General features: G+C 35.8%; 2 protein-coding genes across 6 annotated transcripts in view; both read right to left on the minus strand.

The window, feature by feature from the left end:
* Positions 1–3,118: 3,118 nt before the first annotated feature.
* edl (ETS-domain lacking) lies at positions 3,119–10,519 on the minus strand. The gene is made up of 4 exons (XM_053765769.1): positions 10,388–10,519; positions 5,117–5,231; positions 4,534–4,688; positions 3,119–4,421 (listed from the first exon to the last, which is right to left on the minus strand). The coding sequence occupies exons 1-4, from the start codon at positions 10,388–10,390 to the stop codon at positions 4,353–4,355; spliced, it is 342 nt and encodes a 113-aa protein (XP_053621744.1). The 5' UTR covers positions 10,391–10,519; the 3' UTR covers positions 3,119–4,352.
* Positions 10,520–15,359: 4,840 nt separating this feature from the next.
* The window catches only part of Sik3 (Salt-inducible kinase 3), a 39,626-nt gene continuing 32,569 nt past the window's right edge, over positions 15,360–22,416 (minus strand). For all 5 annotated transcript variants that reach the window (XM_053765766.2, XM_053765764.1, XM_053765765.2 and 2 more), the window contains one exon: positions 15,360–21,189. In XM_053765766.2, coding sequence (XP_053621741.1) covers positions 19,645–21,189 — 1,545 coding nt within the window. In that variant the 3' untranslated portion in view covers positions 15,360–19,644. The remainder of the gene's footprint in view (positions 21,190–22,416) is intronic.

A 22,416-nucleotide genomic window follows, 5' to 3' on the forward strand; every position in this document is an offset into this window, starting at 1 on the left:
AATATTATTTATGTCAGTAAACAGACTTTAGTTTGTACTTAATTATAAAGTCTCAAAATTAGCACCTTCGTATTATAGAAATGTATTAAAATAAGTGAGAGTCATTGTTGATCTGATAATGGTGATAAGTAGAGTTGTCACAATTGTTCTTTGTAAAAAATAATATTTCACAAAAAATTAACCGCGCGACCAAATGCCGTGATAAACATACAATCTAACCACATAATGCAGATGTAACAAATAATAGCTGTAAACTATATTTTTCCAAAGTTTTAACGTAAGTCGTAAAAAATATTAAATAACAAACATCCTTAGGTGTGCCGATATTTGATCCAGCCATTCGACAATACATCTTATATAAGCTGTCAAAACGTAAAATATTTTTTACCAAAAAATAAAGTATGATAAATAAAATGTCCAATGTTTGTTTAAGTTGAATATCTCAAGTTGTGACAATATATTATATAATGTGAATACTATTTTATGAACTGACTTTTTAATTTTGCAAAAAAAAGAAACCATACAATTCGTGAAAATCTATCAAAAGTCAAGTTCAATGCCTCTACTCACACGCAGCTAACTTATACGAGAGCCGAAACTTTAAAGGCCCACCCTCTTATAAAAAAGTTGAAGCATACTTTAAGCTAATGTATATTTTGTTTCGTTCTGTCAATGTCAAATATTGTAAAGGGCGACAGGGACAAAACATACACGTAGCTCGTTTATAAAGTATGCTTTATATTTTTTATGAATGGTGAGTTATTGTATAATAAGAAAATCTGTAAATATGCTTACTAAGTATAGGTTCGGTCGTAACTCCTCTACACGTCGCACTTAAAATAGTTAAATTGGTTCATATTTTAACATTCTGAATTGTTTTTCTGAAAAGCAAAAATTGTTTCTCTTAATATTCTATGCAAATGTATTTCTATAAATGAACAATAATTAAAACATATCATCGGAGACTCTAGGTGAAATTATATTTGATGAAACTAAACGTACTGGATATGTTTTTCATATTTATTTGATACAAATATGAACCTTTATTAATTTCTTATTTAGCATCAAAACGAACAGATCAAACAGTTATAAGTATCATTCATTTGACACAGATTTTTGTTACACAATGATAAAAATGTCGCTTACGAAATCTGTTTAATATGAGAAAAATAAACTTAAAAATAATTTTGTATCAAATAGGTATTTGAAATTTAAATGTTTCGAATGTTTGCTTATTGGACATGTTGCCGCTCCTGGGTCCTAGCAAATTTGTACTACACCGCTCCTACCCGACAATGTTATGTGTATTGAAATCTGAACCTCAGTAAGTTAGCCAAAGACACATTTTACACTGATAAGAAATTTTTGTTTGTATTCGAAGGCTCTTAAATTAATAGAAACACCAGTCAAAAAACATATTTTTGGGCCCATCCAAACGCTCCATACTAAATGACAGGTGGAAGTGACGTCACAACGTCTTATGTAATATGTTCACAAAAAAAGATATTTTTGTTCATATATATATATATATAGCTTTTTTGCGAACATAGTCACAACGCCTCCAGAGGACGATTCGAAGCTAATTTTTAATGAATGTTCTTTTGTCATATAGGAGCGGTGCTGTGCGGTGAGCACGAGATTTGCAAAAAACACAATCGCATATTATTATAAAATGAAAGTCAATATTTTCATGATGGCGCGCTGTTCATTTTCCATATAAATGTTGTCGATGGCAAAATCTCGTGCTAACCCCACGGTATAATCTGCTATGACCTTTAATGTGATAGATCTAGTGATCTGCGCGCTGTTGGCCCTAATATAGTAGATAAATCTAGAGAATGTTACCCATACTTACGAGTATGTGCCCAGAGTTGTTTTAGATCTGTGAAATACATTCGATTTGTCTCTCTTTCTCTCATTTGCTCGTTTTCACGGTTGCCTCCTAACCGTTGAAGCCCAGCATCCGCTATATTTTTTTGTTTCATAGTTATAATATCCGCTATATAAATTACTAATTGTTAGTATAGTAAGTTGTGGCAGTGGGCCAACAGTGCGACAGTCCCACGCGTGGGCCAGTCCCAGTCTACAGTACAAAGTACGTCCAGCCTTGTAATGCCTTGTTAACATTAAGGATGATAAATATTTAATGTTTTAGCAATAATTGTTGTTTCATTTTCGGATGGGGCAACCATATTATTTTCTTATGAAATGTAGTTTGTGTAGTACCCGTTTGAGACGGCGCACACTAGCGCCAACTCTTTTATCAATTTCTTTAAATTAAGAGAGAAAGCGGAATAACAACCGCATGAGAATGTGCTACGAAATGTAGTCGAAGATTTTGGTGGTCACAGTTTCCTTTATATTTTGGCAACTGTGTCCAACAGAAAACTATAATATATTCTAATAAAATCAATTGTCTAGTGCAGCATAATCGGGATCCCTTTTTTTCGCATATTTTTTTTTATCCTACCTAATTTAATTTAGCATAACGAGTTAGGCATATGTTTTTTTGACATAATAATATTATGACATACTTGTTTTTTGGCATACCTTTTCAATAAGCATAATTATAGTGTAACTAGGTCAGGGTGCGGCGGGGCGGCCCTCGAGCCACCCATAAGACGCCAATATGTTTTAGAATAGGTATTAGGTGCTTAAAATTGTTATGCTTATGGTAGGTATGCGTAAAAAATTGTGCCTAAAACATTATGCCAAATTATTATTGTGCGTAACTGTTATTATGATAAGTAAAAGTATGCCATGTTCAATTGTGACATAAAATTGTGTGCATAAAAATAGGGAACCAGCATAATCTCCTGTGGTATTCCTTGTTCTCTTCTCAAAAGAAGTTGCGCTTATGTGCGGCTTGGCCCAGGCTTAATCTTAATATCATAAGGTTCACAATCGTCTGACGGCCTGTGAACATCACTTGCTTTGAAGGAAAACTTCGTGACGAAACCTGCACACTAAACTTTTTAATTTAGTGCGCGTGCGACGACTGCCACCAGATTGTGGTAGTCCCGAGTCACGTCAAAGGCCTTTAGGCTAATCAACACGATAAGAGTTTTAGACAAATTCATAGAGGGATGATGACAAAATTTAAATAAAAACCAAAATGTATATTTAAAACTATTTATTTACACCCTGACTAGAGAAAATACAAAAATAAAAACTAAATAGGGAATAATACGCAAAGCTCGGGTCAGATGGCGCTGTCTGGCTTTTGATTGGTGGTTAACAATATAGCGCCAATTTCACGACTTACTTTTCGTAAATTTTTTATCCTTTTCGTAATTCCTTTCGTAATAATTCGTTGTTATTTAGATTTCTACATCCAAATACGTATTATTACGGATATTTTTCACGTTTTGTGGACATCTTTGTTTACCGCCAATACGTCACTCTACAGTGCTGCCCCCTGACGGGATAATGTTGCAGTAATATTCCCCATGAAACTTAATATAGCTATGTATGTAATAACAAGTATTATGGTATGTTTAATACTGATACGAAGCGAAGTTTTGGCGCCAAAACTTTGACATTTACATTGAAAATGATATTTACAACGTTACTCAATTTTTGCCAGTAATTTGGCAATAATAGTATACAAAACAATGCTCCTTAAATTACCAATTTTATTTTTTAATATGGTAACACTGCCCTTACACTATAATTCTCTCTATATTTATAATTTCGGAAATTTCCCCTTTACAATTTGATTCTGATCATTGTTTTTGTATATGATATAATATCTCATCCTCTCCCGTGTTCTTCCACCGCCATAGGGTGTCGTAGCCCAGGGTCCACTTCCCTACTGTTTCTCATCTACTTCGCTCGGTGTTCGGCATCGTATGTCAGACCATTGGCACACCCGAACGATCGAGATTATATTGCGATCCAGCTAAAGTTATTAATGCAATTGGGGGCAGTCTATATAAAGGAGTCACATTTTCACCTCGTACACACACATGGCGGGTCGGCACATATAATACTTTCCATGTACGTCTGCCACTTGCCATATAGTGTACATATTATGTAAGCGGTCCAGCGTAATTTGGCCTACACAATAAAAAAGAACATGTCAACATTCACGCAATGATTATATATACTACATATTCTTGTGTCGCGATCTTATTTGCTTGAGAAACTAAAGTTTTGTCCACAGTTCATGGAACATGTTTCAGAATCAATATGTATGTGTTTTGTTGAATGTTTTTGAAAAACTTAAATTGTTGTTGAGAATTTTGTAATCATTTTTTGTTAAATTTTCAAACGTCATCGAATTTAAATATCGGTAGGATTGTCATAGCAGCCTGGTCATATGTCTAGGCATAATCCAATGTTACTGGTTCTCACTTTGGCGACATCTTTTCGAAGAAATCCTGTATGGCTAGCGCTTTCGCCAACCGTCTTCTGAAATCCTGAAAGGGGAAAACATTTGTGTTAAGATATAACTTAATTGGTACTATACTAGTATTTGGGCGATAAACGAAGATTTTCCAGACATCAAGCCGTCAATAAACAGTTGCCAACCTGGTGCAGGATGTGTCCGTTGTGCGGCACCCTGGCCGCGAACATGTCCTTGGTCATGAGGCAGAGCGCCTTCCCGTTCATGGGGAAGCGCTCGGGCTGCCCGCCCCGGGAGGACACCCAGCGGCCCACCTCCGCGCGGCCCCACGACCGCGGGTCTGCGGGGTTAGGGACAGGTTTTATTTTATTGACATACAAAACAATGTTACAACACAACATGGTATATACATACTAGCGTTCGTTCCTGTAAAACCATAATAAATTGTACATCTAAACCTACCTCAGAAATCACACGATCTATTGGTGAAAATCGTGCAAAAATCCGATCGCGTATACAGATAGACAGATTAATGGTTCACTTGGTCCACAAAATGTATTTGTACGAATATCGAAATTACCTTCGGGCTAACTCACTGTATGATTTGTCATTATATTTAACCTATTCATAAAAAAGTTAAAAAGGTATGTATTCTATTACTTAATGTTTTGTTTGTGTCTCTTTCTTTCAAATAAAGTGCGATAGAAAACACACTTTAGCCTAAACAATGCTCTGCTCTGGATTTATCGAACGGGGTTATTTACTGACCTAACGGTAAATCATCGTCCTGCAACCCGAACAGCGGCCAAGCGCCGTCCGCCGGCGGCACGCGGTCGCAGCGCGCTTGTGTCGGCATCCCCACGTGCGCGGCCGATGTGAACGTCTGGAACGATCGATGTTTATTTATTTATCAATGTACATACACATTAACTATTAACTTAAAATATAAATTACATTAGAAATGAGTACAAGTTCCTACTTATTTCAAATGAAATCTCTGTCTTCTTTAATGTTTGCGAAAGTTGCTTTCACGGCTCTGGGTAGATTTTGATGAAACTTGGAATGGATATACCTAGGTTATAGTTAATGACACGAGGTCAGACATAGGCCACCGCGCGCGGAGCTGCTCGCAACAGCTTGAATAAATAAAACATATGTAGGTACTACAGTACCTATTTGATTACCATATGATTTAGATACAATAAAACAAATAGAAGTTATTATACATATTTTAATCCTATGTTATGTTTATATGTATGTTTAGGTCACGGATTTTTCCACATAAGGTACTTTTTATCCGGAAATTCTCACGAGAGCGCGGCCCCGGACGCGGCTAGTAATGAATACATCTATCCATTGTTACAGTTCCCGATTTCAGTTAGAGTTTTCCCTATAACTATGGTTGGCTCATGGACAAAGATAAAAATAGTTCTAAGAACGGCGTTATATACAAATCATTTAGTTACTAGATAGGTATTTCAAAAGTTTACAAAATTCGTTTTTGATGGCCGGGTCTGGAGTAGTCATTTTCTTCTGATTATACACTTGAAATTGAATTGTACCTAATTTTAAACAAACGTACACATTCTTCTTTATAACATTAGCGTATATGTAGACTTTGATCTAAGACGTGCGTTTCCCGCAGGTACTGATAGAGCTGTCGGATTTTTTATCGATTCTGTTACTAAAACAACTTGGCGGACCCAATTATGTATAAAACGAAGCGCAAGTACAAAGCACATGATTATTTTCGCTCGCGTACTATTTACAAAACCCATACAAAGTGACATAACAAAACCGTTTAGCTCCCATTTGTGCCCACATCCGTTTCCGGAGTCCAAACTTTTTGTATTCTCCCAATGGCGGACATCCTACCGCATTGTTGGCAGCATTGCGCTTCTGTAACAGTTGGCAGCCTTGCTGTAATACTTGGTTTCCGTTTCGGAGCCAATTCTGCCATTGTGTGATATGGGTGGAAATTAGTGTGATCGGTTTTATATGGATGACCTATTATTTGAACATGTGTGTAGTGCTTACTTTAATAAAAGGTTATATGATACTTTATATGTATAGACGTATTCCGTCCGTATGCCGAGGTTCGTGGCCATTCTTCTTAGAATTTCGACTTGGCAAAATTTGTGATGACCAATACGATATACTGATACAGCATTACCATGGCCATTATTTTGTAACACCCTGTTGATCCACATCCAGGGTCTTGAGTCAAAATATTCTGTTAGGTGGCAGGTGTTCGCTCGTCTATACAAATCTTGCGGAAGGCCTGAGTAACGGGCATACTGCCGAGGGCATGTCATTATAAAGTGTTCTATGGTCTGAGCTACCTCACCTCTAAACACAAAGGAACCTAAGACCGATGACCTAGTAGGTTGAGTGGCTTTATAACAGATATTAGCGCTCTGTCCAGTCTCTTCTCGTGTATTAAAATCGAAGTTCATAGTGTTCTCCATGCGGTTCACGCGGATATGTTCTTATCATATCTGTGTCCATCTAGCTAATATCTTTTGTCCTTCAGCGTGTGCCCGGTTGCCTGAAAGGCACTTGTCAAATGAGCCGCAGCTACTGGTGGTCACGACCCTCAGCCATGCTATGATATTGTATAAGGTTACCATAAGCCACAATGGCCTTGAACCCCGACTAGCCTTCGAATAGACTATATTAGCCTCTATAAGTAGGCCAATAAGGCCCTGGTTTCTCGAATACAGACACCTGTGCACTATGACAACAATAGCTTTAAACCTCTGAGCGTATTGCGTCCACGAATACGATTGGAATTAGGACAGCTCTCACCATCAACGATAGACTTCCTGTAGAAACGGACTCCCCAGACATATCTGTCTAAGTTCGCCGCAGTATCATATCTTATCCGCCGAAGTAAATAACTGTAATGACGTTTGCCGCGTGCCTGTTTTTGCGTCGGCAGCTGCGCTCGCTTCCGTCCGCCGCGCGAGTGAAAGTATTGTGGTTGTTGTGCGTGCTCCGTATACTTTGAGTTTCTTGTAGATTTCGTATAAGTACTTTTTGACCACTTTGTTATATTACTAGAAAAATAGAATTGGACGCATGAAGGGTTCCGTACCATTATCTATATAGACGACAAATTATTATAAATAAATTATTTGTATTATTTTGTCTTTTGAGACTAGCATATATAATTATTATTGGCTTTTGCTCTCTTTGAAATGGTAATTAGGATATCTTCTAGCTAAAATGCCGATGATTGTCGATTGATATCCTTTTGTAAATTGTGCCAAGTAGATATGTAACCCAAGACAAGATGGGTCAAACAGTACATGACTGTTCCCGCCACATTTACAGGAAACCGACCTTCCCGCCAACGGACGGACGTTCCATAATCGAAATCGACACTTCCGCTCGTTTCAAAAAAGGAACGTCGGTTTTTTATTATCCGCATGCGTCTGCGCCTGCGCCTAAAGCGGTCTAAATGGCTGATTGTATTGTTTTTGATGTAGATATCATTATATATTTAGTGACGATGCCACCTTCATAATAGACGCTATATTTTTGAGCGCTATACAAGATATTTATTTGGCACAATGATTTATCAGTGAATGCTCTACCACTTGCTTCCGGCGAAGGAAAATATCTTGAGGAAACCTGCACAGTGGTTGACAGTAAAAGTTTAAGTTCGCTACTTAGTGTGTACGTGACTACTGGCCACTAAATGTCGTAAAAATCATTCCATATGCGTTTACGGCTTGAATAAAACCTGACTCCAGTGTTAGTAATAACAAACGTGAAAAGAAAGTGTCGCACCTTCTACTTGTACTTACCTAATTTACAAAAATATAAAAGAATTTTTGTGTTTAGCTACTTTATTCCTGAGTGACATATCCCAATATTCCCACGGAAGCCAAGCCCGGGACTCAGATAGATAAATATTTCGGAATATTTTTTTTCAAGTGAAAATTTCTTTAGCGGCATTGTGCACTTTAGTGATGGGTAAAAAATGTTTAACTCGCGTCAGGTCAGGACACGTGACGAACGAAAATTCGTAAAACGTCAAAAATGCACTACGTTAATGTTCAAGTTTCCATGTCTGCCGGCACTCCCGGAATGCAACCCGGTTTTTCATTGCCTTTTCACTCGCATACTTGATGAGATAATCAACCAGATCACAGGTTTTTATATTCTGTCAGTGACGAAGATCATTATTGGTTCATGTAGATGAGGTAACATTTCATAATGAAATCTGTCTTCACCCATGTTGAAACTTCGAAAGTACTTAATTAGGTCAATAGCTTCTTGCGAAGTGTGTCTATTATTGAAACTCTGTAACTAATTTCCTCTTTTCGTGTTCCATTCTATTCAGTCTGAGTTGCAAGAAATATGCAAACAGAATTAATTTAAAGTACAATACAGTACTCTTTATTGCATAAAACGCGCAATATACTTACTCAAAAAGTACAGAAAATGAATATCAAAATTATTTTTAGGTATCTACCTACCCCTTTATTTATTGATAACTATGTTTTTTTATTATCTCTGAATTTAAAGGCATGTTTAATGAGTTTCTCGACTGGCACTTGTCTCTGATTGCCGCTACGTGAAATATGTTCACTTAGTTAACTACGCAACATTCATTCGCGATTTAAAATATTTTAACCGATCGCGCTTTGCAATTCAATTACTAAACCCTCCGGTTAAAAGTAGATGTTAATTCGTGTTAATTAACACAATCACACCGTTATACCACAATACGGGTAAAATCTCACGGGAAAATACTAAACTCGGTCAGAAGAAAGTCTAATTCGCGCCAATTTACCGCCATTGTCTATTCCATTGTTAGCCGCTTCCCGCGCTCTCTCCGCTTCCGGGACGCCATTACGCTAATTGTTTTAAGACGAAGGAAACGCGCTGTGCAGCCTAAATTGACGTCTCGAAATTACGGGTATCCGTTAGAGGATGAGTCATAAAAAATATGATTTATAGGGAAGTCGTTATTTGTGTACTTTGAACGTATCAGCTTATCTATAGCTAGCTGTTGCTCGCGGTTTTGCCCATAGTAATAAATTGTCTAGTCTGTTTTTAAATTTAGTTGGGTAAAAATAGCCCGGCCACTGATTTATTTAACTATATTCCTACCATATTTATTTAAATCAATCAAAGGATTAGCCGTGAAAGAATAAGAAACTGAAAGACAGACTTTCTTATTGGAGCGAATCGGAATGAAATATTAACGAGGTACAAAATGATGAATGAAAAAGGTTTTGTTGTGATTTTGTGCTTATTTCCTTCATTAGTAGTTGGTTATTGTGGTCATTACAAGTGATTCAATTACGTGTCACAATTAATGCAATCTAAATCAGATAGACAGTTGACTAGGTAAAAATCCGGTGTCATTTATGTAAAAACTGAAAAAGATCTGGCCAGTCACCCGCTGCTCTCTAAATATTGATGACACTCTAAATCTAAATTAAATTGATTCAGCCGGTGAATAAGACAGGTGCACAGGTCACAGAAGCCAATTAATGTTCCTCTATATATACTATTATTATAAAGAGACACCTTGAATACCTTAGACATACCAGATTATACTCTCCTCGATCTAAAAGGCAGTAACAATTAATACTTGCCCTAACTTCGTCTACCCTCACATTTTCATATTTTCAGCTTCAACTTATTAAACTTCCCTCTTACGCTTGGCTTCGGCCCGCGATGAAGCATATACTTTTTTTTAAAAGGAGGCGGCAACGTTGTAATAAATTAATAAATCTTATTTAGTGAAAACTGACGTATAATAGGGACCAACACTGTTCAAATATGTTTCTTTCGGCATTTGTTCTCAGCAGTGGTGGTTCCGAAATGCCAGTAATTTGTAGCTTGTGAGAAAAAACTATAAAAATAAAAATTTACGAGAAAAAGTGCATGTGAAGGTCTAATTTTTGAATAAATTATTTGAATTTATAAGGTGACCACCTTGTGGTGACGTTGGCAATTAGTTCTTGATTTTCCACGTGTAATATTTCGCAAATTATTATCAATAATAATCTCACTCACCATAAAAACCACAGGGATAATCCTTTCAATGAACCTTTTGTCACCAATATAGCACAATCACTGACCGATCACTGATATCGTAAAACCACATAAACGTAATGGGTGACCGCGTACGTACTCTACGAAGGTCCAACGTGGAATGAAACTTCAAATAAGTTAAGGCTGAATGAACGCAGATGTCTAGTTCACTTCCATTTCAAAAAACATCCTACAACCATTTCTATCGCATTCAGTTTTGCACCATATCGTAATGCGTTAAGGTCTACAATACTGTGTAATATGGATGGTATTTAATTTCAAACAAATTTAGAACGGATTTGCAAACCCGGCGCCCGGATGCGGGTGCCGCTGTCTCTCTCTTTCACTCACACCTATTTTCTTATAGAACAGAAAGAGGCAAAGAATGTTTTTGAATCAATAATGAATTTCTCGCATCCTGCCTGTCAGCATGTGGTTCTGAAACTAATCGTTTCCGTATATTTTCATTCGGATAAAACATCGCAAGCGACTTTACTTGATTTAGAAAAATATTCTTTATTCGTGAATATGTAGAGTAGATTTTTGCGTTGAAAGTTTTCGCAATATTCAATTTGAATTTGTCCTAAGCAATAATTAGGCGCTCGTTTCCGCCGCTATTTCGGTTTCCCGCGCAAATTGTATTTATAAAATGGCGGTATGTCGCCGAGACTTGAAGACAGTTTTTTACTTTAATGACGTAGTTAATTATATAACGTCACTAAAATTTCAATTTATGACAAAAACCATTACAAAACACTAATTGGTTTTGTTATTTTTAATTCTAATATTGAACTATCCATAATTCTTTTAATTATGATTTGAGGTTCTACGCTACAAAAATTGTACCTGTTTTTATCACATTTTTTGTCTTTGACATAATTTATCTCAAATACAATATGTAGATATGATAGATAATTCGTGTAATCTCTTGCTTATTTCAGCACTTAGGTAACTTACACCAGCTTTCGCTTATAGCTACCTCGACTCAACATAATTATGAGTAGCTACCTACCCCTACTTCGACTCATCATATGAGTATCCAGCAGCCTAGTTACTAGGTATTATGTTCGTTGTTGACTACGAAATATGCGACACGGTTTTTTATAGTTCAGGTGCTAACGGGCGAGGGTTAGAAGTGGAGGACCGCCTAAATCGCTCAGGTTAATCCAGAAGTCTTGTTTTCGTAGGTAAACAGAGTATGCGTATCCAGGATTACATTTTGGACTGCTACCAAAAATCTCTGTGTGATTTGGAAGGGTAGGCTTCTTCCAACCGTCCACACATCAACATCCTGCTAATTTTCAAATTAATTTCAATTTTTCGCCGGAAGAAAAAAAAAGGAAGACTACAATTAAAGGACGTCCGAAACTTTACGACAGTATTTGACCATAGAGCATAGTTGTTTACAATGCGCTTCCGTTTCCGGTGACAAAAGTCTTTCATAAAATAATAAAAGTCGGGCGTCTGTGTGTCTGTTGGGGTTGTGAGTTCTTTTATTAATATCTGTTTTTAAATTGGCTCTTCCGTTTTAGTATTTCTTTGTTAAATGATTCATAACTAGGAGAAGGTGTAAGTCACGTAGGTAGTTTAGTCGTCGGAATAGCTAGGTACAAATTTCATTATGTCTTTATTGAGGCCCTGTAATATAAATAATATTGGTACCTTAGCAGGTACAAGTGGAGCCTTTAGGAACACATCTTTGTTCGTCTGCCCTTCAGTCAAGTCAAGACCCTTTGTCTCAACATCGATCCTGGGACTTCTAGATAACCCGGTCTTGACTTGACAAAAGGACCACCACCGCGCCTCTTGAAATTAAAATTTGGACCTTGATCGCGTACTTGTTTTTATACTTACATTAGTGGTACTGTCAAAATATGTGCTTTATTCATGTTTTATTAATATACATACATAAATATAAACTATACATGTACGTACATATGTATATTTTAAATGAACTAAAATAAGTTATAATTTAATTTATTTTTAAACCTATTCAAATAATAAGTAAATAATATATTATTTTCTGTGTGAACCTCAATCAGATATGCTACTATTTCAATAAACGCTTAATATTGTATCCACAATATGTGACCGAATGCCGTTATTTTTGACCTCAATCGATCAACAGGAGCGAGGCGGAAGTGATCGATTTTATACAAAAAAATATTTGTCAAACCCTCCGTAGCAGGAAACGACAAAATCGGATAATTGGCAAACTTTGGAAACCCTTAATTAGGGCGTTTGTCCTCTTTCTCTCAACAAGCTCCAAACGACAAAAAAAATCGATCGAAGTTTTCTTGGTTTGAAACGATTTAGATCCTATTAAAAAGGAAATAAAGATCGAAATGGCGTATCAGTTTTGGCTGCAGGAAGGACAGTGGAGAAAAAGTTAAACAGATTATAAAGACGTAGGAATTGCCGCCACGTGCATCGGCGCAAGCGTTTATGAAAAACAGGACAGGAGTCTTAAACCTTCTCAAGGTTGTAGAACTATCAAATAGTTAATATAATTTAGCGGTATGGCTGCACTTATACTTAATAGCTAATAAAATTGATTTAAAGTAGGTAATCGCTTTTGATCCTAGATTTTGAGTATATTTTAATGTTACTATTTTTATGATACTTATATTCTGGTTTCAGAAAGTGTCCCAGTGAGCCAATGTCAACTGATAAGATAAAAAGTGCACACCAATAATGCAAATGTTTACTTTATGATGCAGGTAAAATAAAGATTACATTGTGAGTACTTACCTTCGTATATTTAATGTTTTAACTATACAATAAAACTAAATTGGTGTCCTTTAACGAAAACAAGTACTAGAGAACTTCCGATCATAAGATTTTTATACGTTTTTTGTCAATATTCAAAAGATATTTTCGATTTAACTACTTATCTTAGGGCTACGACGGAATTAAAATATTGGCGAGTCCTGCACTTTTTGCACGACCGCCAAATCTTGTCACATTTTGACAGCTAACCTTAACGGATGTTCCTAATTTGAAATCCCAAAATAAGCTGTTTAGCGAAGGACCAATCCGGCTTTACGCAAGACCCGAAAATTCTTATTTTTTACACCACATTGTAGGAGAACAAAAGATTTTTTTATCTGTGCACACTTCCGTTTAAAGTCGGCTGCTGTTTTTTTTGTATGGTAGGTATCAAAGATTAGTAAGTAGATACTTTATTTTTCTTGCATCTGTCACCTGACGCGCGCACACTTATTCGTCATACTTTAGGAAGAAAAGGTTTCCTGTTTGGATTATTCCGTTGTTCGTGATAATATCAAGATATCCATTGTCTTCGAGAACATACCATACAACTTTTTATTTTTCTTTAAAATGTTCAAGTTATTCTATGTTTTATTTCATAAGAGAGAATAACACCATTTCCAAAAACCGAGTTGAATTTTTCAGAAATATACAAAGTATACATAGTTATATTTTTTCTTTTTAATGAACACGTGTTGGATTACCGAGTATCGAATACCAAATGTATTAATGTAAAAAAAATATATACATTTTGTAATAACAACAAAATTGGACGTTCATTTCACAGACAGTTCAAAATCAACATTTAATTTCACGTTTCTTTCAGAAGTCGTTGTAATTCCATATTCCATGTACCTACTATATAAATATTTTATGATTTAATTGGCTGAAGCGCGAGAATCAACCAATCAGGTAATAATGATTAATCTTGGCCTTTCTTTAGCCAAAAGCCTCAGTAGCCAAAGATCCATTGCCCGCTGCCCACCCATGGGTATATTGTACGCTAACCGACCACTTCCTATGGGGCGGCTGTTTCCCTCACGTCCCTGGTATCCGGTCAAAGCTTCCCTTTATTTATTGTTATAATACGTGATCTCTGCTCTCGCGTAGGCACGTAATGGCACCATTCTTCCGTCGACACGGCAATTATTGTAGTTTTATTATTATTATTACTTGTGAAGTAAATCCCGATACCTGTATGTTTGTAAAAAATCATTTACCTAATAAACTATTTTTGTTTTAATTTTTTTAAGGAGTCGAATTAAATGCCGTCTATACATTAACACCGAAATTTGGCGGATTCGGTATACATTGCTGGTTTTTCATGGCGGTAAATAGAAGCTGTATTACAAACAAGGCAATATTCGTACATCCGCGTCGCTATGTGTTAGAGTTGCCGGGGGAACTGGTCAGCTCGATCTTTTATTAAGTTTTTTTTTGTTTGGTTAATTATACATATATATATTTTTTCCTTTCATCAGCACTTGATCACAATCATAATATGTTTCAGTATACCTTTTAACCATGTACTTTATTGTGTACTTACATTGTTATATTACTGATGAAAAATTATACATAAATTTATATTTAAAAAATGGTAAGACCTTCTGGCATGATAGGGACCGACACTGTTTGAATGAGTTTCTTTCGGCATTTCTTCTCAGCAGTGGTCGTTCCGAAATGCTAGTAATTGGTAGCTTTAGTAAACATCATTCAATTTAGAATATGAAAAAGTGCCTGTGAATTTCTGAATGATTTGATTTTGAGTTGTGTACATTATCCAGCTGTTACATTTGGGGCCGGCAAGATATTGACATTCACATAAGTAATAAATAAGGATACTCTTCTCCGGCCTCTAGCCTAGCCCATGGATCAGATTGTGTGGATTGGCCCACATAATATAGAGAGAAATAATGCAATGTTGCGCGTCCACGTCAGTACCGATCCACTTAAATGTCAAGTAAGAGTAATTTACAAAAAGTACAGGTTCAAAATAAATGCTGTGGAATGAGATTTTTTTTCAATTTAGGCCAACTAGGGAGAAACGTCTCTGTGAAAAGATTTTTTACCTTCTTCATTTCTTACACAACAACTTTTTGTGTTGGCCGTTTTCCTAATAAGTTTTAGTACAGTAAAATGTTTCTTACAGTAATAAACTTTTCCATCATAAAATAAAACAAACCAATAACATTACCGATTCGGAATCATTTATTAAAATAATATTTACAGAGTTTTAAAATTTGATAATCTGGCTCTACGTACCTTATGGCAAATGTCTATGCTACTTCGTCTATGCCCGTGAGTGATGTGCGAGCGAGATACAATTTTTTTAACAAACTCTTATATTCTGATTCGGTATAATTTATAGGTAAATTATAAAATAAAGTGCAAAATTATTTTTGATAGCTCATCATTAAATCGGAAATCCGCGCCAAATATTATTTTTGCTGATTGGCTGAGAATGAAATGTCAAATTTGACGTATGTCATTGTCGCACGGTAGAACTGGACAAAGTTCAAACAGTACGGCGAAGAGGAAAAATAAATGAGATCCAAGGTGATTATCTCTCGTATTAATGACTAATAGCGATGTGCCATTTTCTAAACGGACATTATATTTGTGAAAATTTTCTAATCAGAATTTGAATGAATTTCGGGAAAAGACCATCCAACTTTAACCTATTTTAGTAACTGATTTATGTTAACTACTTCCAAAAGAAAAGGTCTAAATTAACCAATATTGGTATTATTGGTCCACAATGCGTAATGTATATATTAGAAACAACGATATATACTAAAAGAATAAAAGTATTACAAGATAAAATTATATAGATACCTAGGTAATACATTTATTAGATACATACCTAATACATTTTCAAAAATGGAGATTTTCTCGCTGGCATGTAACATGCCATTTTTATTCGTGACTTAAGATTGTTTTTTATTTCCCCATTTGGCTTGAAGCAAGGCTTTGTATTTTGCAACAATCAAAGAAGAACTTTTTCAAAATGTCAAAGACACGTACCTATATGAAAAGTTGTCGAAATTTCGTCACTGTTTTAGATGAATTATACTTGAACGAAGATCATTTAATTTACATTAATTAAAGTGAAATTCAATTATTGCGTTTGGTTATTTAAACAACATTATGCATTTTATTTATTTCACAGTCAAAAAGCCAATTTTATATCTATTTATTTAACAATCACCTTGCATTTCATTCGCACATCACTACACGTCAGATCTCACAAACGAACGATCATAGTCGTGTGCAATAATTAGGAACTAAAATAGGCATGTCAATGGGAAAATTCCACTAAATATAATTAAATAGGGTGGTCGCCAACAAACCGAGTCACATGTTCTTATACAAATGTTTAAACCAGTAATTTATATGGGGCTTGTTAAAGCAAATGGAACAGAAGGGAAAAAGCGCTCCGAATTAATATGGACACTTGAATGAGAACTGAAAATAGTATCATACAAATAAACAAAATTGACGAATTATTATTTTACAAATTGTCACTCAGGTACTTTTTAAATGTAAATCTAAATATATATTATCATATTTATAATGTACACGGTATGACAGTGATATTCATATTATTTATTCGCCAACCAAGTGTTACAATGATACTCGACTAATTACTGTAGTGTTTATAACTTAGTCCTTACTTTGCCAATTTTCGGCGCATATATACCGTGATGTCACAATTTATTTTGTTATTTGTGACATCACGGTATATATGCGCCGATATTTATTTTGTGTGACAATTTTCAATAATTTTACTGGAAATACATATTTTATTTTATTTATTTATTTATTCAAATTTTTGACATTTTTAATAATGATGTAAATTCGTCCTCCTAATTTTTAATATATATATAAGACCTATATTTGTTAATTGACGTCCTTGGAGAAAAGGCTGCGGTGAAGTTTGTTGCGCCGCTTCTTCTTCACTTGCGCTTTGGAAGTCGGCAGTAGACTTAGTTTAAGTAATTTTTTGACGTCAATAAGTGATGTATATCATCCTAAATTGAATAAAGAATTTTGAATTTGAATTTTTGGAGTCAATATTCTTAATACACTTTAATCAGAAAAAGAAAATATTACCTAAATCGCGTAACGAATAAAGTTAACAAATTATAGTGACATTAGATTAACGTCTTTGATTATTAAAATACCTTTATGCATTTTATTATCACCCAGTCAAATAGCCATTTGAAGCGACATTTAATTATCAAGTTTCATTACGTTTTTTGTTTTTTCTTCAGGCAATCACCCTATTTACATTAGTGCAATCTTAGTTCTGAATCTCAAGTTTTTAAGACACTGATCGTTGAAAAAAAGGATAATCATCTGATCTGATCCAAATCATCTATGTTTCGTACACTATTTTGTTCCCAAATATTGTATAACAACTTGGTATAACCAACTTCAAACGTATCTATCAATGGGAAAAACGGTTTTTACTTTGGTTGCGATTACGATATATCGTTTACTGTAGAACTTATTTGTTTTTGTATTTATAATAAATCAGAAATCGCAATTTTTTCCCGTCACAGAAAAAAGTAACCTTAAACTAACTATTTACAAAGTTGCTTAATAATTAACCCTTGCTAGAATGGAATTATCGTCTAGAATTGTAATATTTTTGGAATAAATAAACTCTATAACATCATATACAGATATGTGCAGTAAAAGATACAAGTTTATTATATACAATCTTATTTTACACTCGCTATTTAGTTAATGTCATTTTGACGTTTGAAATGTCAAACTGACATTAGCTTGACAGCAAAACAGGCCCCAGAAATTGGAGCACGTCGATTCTTAAATATTTATTTTCGTATTGCGTTTTCGTCGAAGATCGACTGTCATTTTTTTTTAGGTACAATATGTATATGTGTATTGTTATACAGTACGTCACAACTCAATTGCATTGCAATTAGGACTAATATGAGGTATTTTAAAATTACAGATACGAAACCGTATTTTGTTCGGGATATGCGCACATATTTTTCTAAGATCGAATATTATTTTTACAATAGGAATATTAGAATGGAAATGATTCAGGAACTGAGTGTAAGTTATCGCAATCCATTAAAAATATAATATACTCACCTATTTATTTATTGAAGTATTGCACAAAAATGTAAATTCAATACACATTTCGCGTGTATTCACATGCATACACTAAGGAACATTTGACGCGCAACATGACGATATGTTGAGCGTCAAATGTAGTATATTCGTGGCTTTTAACGCGAATATGTTACTAATAAAAAATAAGCATGTCCATTTGTCTCGTATAACTTGTATAACTTGCGCTTAGCTCCCTATAAATTTCATAAAAGTCAATAAATTTTCATATTAATTGGAATGATAGGAAAAACACGACGGACGGAGGAAGTTCAGAAGAGCCAGGAGAGGCTTTCATTAATATAAAAAAAGGTTTAATATATATAGGAATGGTCTTGCAGAAGTAAATGCAAGTTTTAGGAATTTTTGAACGAATTTTGTGAACAATAAATAAAAATACGTGTTCTCATCGACGCTGGTGTCGATTGTCGGAAACGGATTTTCAACTAACTACATTTTTTTGCCATTGCAACACGAAATATCACATGTGAATATTTAACCGATATTTTAATTTATTACGTATATTTCTCACGTTATGTACTTTTAATAATGTTATAATGTTTTTGATTTCAATTTACGGGCCTTCAAAATAGGCACATATTTTCAGCCCATAGACAGAAAATGGTTATTATATGTGCTTCTTTTTTTTTTACAAGTCTCATTTTGTAAACAATCTCACAAAGTCTTTACGATTTTACACAATATAAATTAGAATTGACTTTTTAAATAATGTAATTAGTTGTTAATAAATGTTTTACAGCTCCTACCACAAAAGAAGGCCCGTGGCAATATGAGGAACTATCATTAACAGATAGGCCACAGTGCTGTTTGCAGCGACAGTAGCGCCACGTCTGCAGCACTTCTTACGTGGACTCTAAAATTTGTATGTTTGAACTAATATTTGATTTATTTTCAGAAGAATGTTTACATGTTAGAACTCTTAGGAAACAACGGACTTTACAAAATTAGGATTAACCTCGAAGAAAGAGTCCGCGCCACGAATGAAGTTTTACGCTATATGTGGAACTATCAATGATAGATAGGCCACGTTGTAGTTGTCATCGACTGTCCGGCGACTTCTTTCGTGGCACTGGCTATCGAGTGAACTTGACTATTTGAACTTTTATTTCGTTCTGTCATTGATGCGATGCGACCTTGAAATTCTTTAAAAATGCCTTTCTAAAATTAGAATATTTTTAAATTTCACCCAAGAACTTTCTATATACATACCGAGCGTAAGAAGAACTTCTATGGTTTTTATCATTGGCAAATGTTAAAATTTTCAAAAATCGTCTCTACATATTGTCTCCGTAGCGCAATAGCGGACTTCACACAGTCAAGCTTGTAATCAATTGCTGGCATAACTTCCCATACTCCCTCTGATCCCCTGAAATCCTCCTCATTTTCAACCCCTTTTTCTCCTTCAGCTTATTCTCACACACAACCAATTCAATCTGGATCCCACCGGAATATTCCAGATTCAAAAACCCAGTCAATGCTTCTGTGTCATCACTTTCTTTTTGATGTGTTTCTACAAATATATTCTGAGGAGGCACCTTGCTGTTGATCGCGTCCTTGAGCAATTCAACGATTCTTTGGGAGTCTAACTTGGAACAGACCGTAGATAACGTCACTTCGTAATATTCCTGTACACAAGATACTTTTTGGGGACTCAACAGTATAGGGATTTTCTCTTCCGGCCTACAGATTTCTGTCAACCTCAAATCCATTGTGGATCTTTGGAGTTTATCTATATCTTCGTTTTCAACCTCGTCGCACTTTTCTAGACAATGTCTGCTGGAGTCTCTGGGCATGTAGACGTCCTCCCCGTACTCCCTAACTTCGCCCAAGGTCCCTTGAGCGGAAATAGAGGACCTTGGGGTCTCCCCTTTCTCAGAAAAGCTCCCCCTGCCGAAATCGCTCTTCTCCGAAAACGATGATCGACCAAAATCACCCCGTTCGGAGAAGCTGCCTCTGTCAGAAAACGAAAACGACTCCCGATGTTCGGAAAAGCTGCCGCGATTCTCGCTGAAACCCGAGCTAATGGACACAATGTTGGAATAAATCGATTGCACATTGTGCTCGCAGTTCGGCGACACGTTAGCCGAATCGTTACTCAGCGAGTCGTCGCTGAAACCCAGACTTTTATCGCTGCCTCGTCTCGATTTGGAATCTTCCGTCAGAAACTTCGATTCGTCATCTTTCGGAGACTGCATTTCGGAATCCTCGGCCTTTGGTTCTGTCTGAGGTAGCGGCTCGGTTTCTTGACTGACTTTCCTCCCAATGCCTTTAGTTATCGACGGCCTATCATCTAAGTCTGACGGTTCAGATATAACGAATTGAGGTAGAGAATATTTCATATTGTTTTCGAGACTATCCATGCTATCTTCGGACGATGAGGCTACTAAAGTAATTTCTGATCCGAGACAGTCTGTTAAACTGATTTGAGGGTGCGTTGTTACATAATTCTGAAACTGTCGTTCGTGGAATGACCCGTTGCTGATTTCTTCCTGGATCATGTCTAAGGGGGACCCAGGGTTTGAAATAGGAGAGTTATTCAGAGACCGATGCGTCACCATGTGTATCTGAGGGTGGATTAGTAGTTGAGGGTATTGGGTCTCCATTTCGACGTTGCTTCGTAGGTCTAAAGGGGTGGCATTGGCTTGAGGGGTGCCTCTGGTTATCGACCCTGTGTGAAGATAGCTCAGTCCTTCAGTTATTTGGTGTAATGGCGAGCCGGGGCTGGCGGGGGAGGTGTGACCAGAAAGCAGGGAGTAGTTCCCGAAGGATATCGCTTTGAGGATCTCTTGGGAGATGTTGACGTGCGGGGATAGTAGTGTGTGGAGGTTGATGCCCATCTTCAGTGCCACATCCTGTAAATAGAGAGAGGAAATTAATTTGTATAATATATGATTTTTGGCTGGCTAATTTAAATTTTTTGACCGGGCATTATTTCTTTTATTTATTAGTGAAAAAAAATTGTACTTCATTTTGAAAAGTATAACCATAAGGAAAGTATAATTAAAAAAAAAAAGCCGTCACAATTTAAAAAAAAACTGTGACCACCAAAATCGTTGCCGTCAATTGTAACGACATATCGTATAATGGAGAACTAATAAAAAATTGAGAACTATAATATTATCTAATAAAATCTGTCGACTTTACATGTCTCACTTGAAAATCAAATGTCCCACGTGGGACGTCACACGCACTTGCGTGGAGTTTCTATCTATAAACATAATATTTTAAGTCATAATGTATACCAGTGGCGAAGCCTCCATACAACACGATTCCTGCCGGCCTACCTTGACAGATTCTAATATATATATTTATTATTAACAATAATAGCTTACCCCCGCGGTCTACTCTTAGAAAAATCCTTACTAGTTACTATTATAGGTATGTAAGCCGAGGAACGATCGCATTACCTACCTTAGTAATATTAAAAACGAGCCCATATAAAACGACAATTTTATCGTGAGTCACATAATTACATTGCGCGCTTTATAAAGACACTCTTTAATATCGTAATACTAAATACGCAATGCATTTGAAATCGCGCAAACGCACACATAAGATTTTACTATCGTGCCTCGGTTCCGACAACCCGCCTATGTTTTTGGGAATTTTAATAATTAGGATCAATGAAATTCACACACACATGCTTAATACCACTACATAGAACCAATCGTCGATATACGGCGACCTATAACCCGATCTCAAATCACCTTCCAATCTTTTTGTAGCAGGTATTAAGGATTTGATTGGCTTGGCAACTATTAACCAATCAGAGCGATTCTGCCTAGCGTCCTGTCAAAATCAGTCACACTCATTAATTAACGCGCGCATTTGCATTGCACCGGTTTTTTTATGCTAATTTATTTGTTGTGATTTGTGTTGTGTTTGATTGTGAAACCTAAAAAATCGTAAACAGTGAAATTTAACTTGCCAAGAGTGTATTGTGCGTAGTGTTTCTGTAAAGGTTTGTTTGTTTTTATTGCTTTTTGTCGTCACATAGGTCGTAGTACGTATATGAGAAGAGAAATTTACGCGTTATCCGTGTTTTTGGTCCGGCTTTACCTCTATTTTTTTTCACGCCA

The sequence above is a fragment of the Plodia interpunctella genome, chromosome 28, assembly GCF_027563975.2.
Source record: "Plodia interpunctella isolate USDA-ARS_2022_Savannah chromosome 28, ilPloInte3.2, whole genome shotgun sequence".
Taxonomy (NCBI): Eukaryota; Metazoa; Arthropoda; class Insecta; order Lepidoptera; family Pyralidae; genus Plodia; species Plodia interpunctella.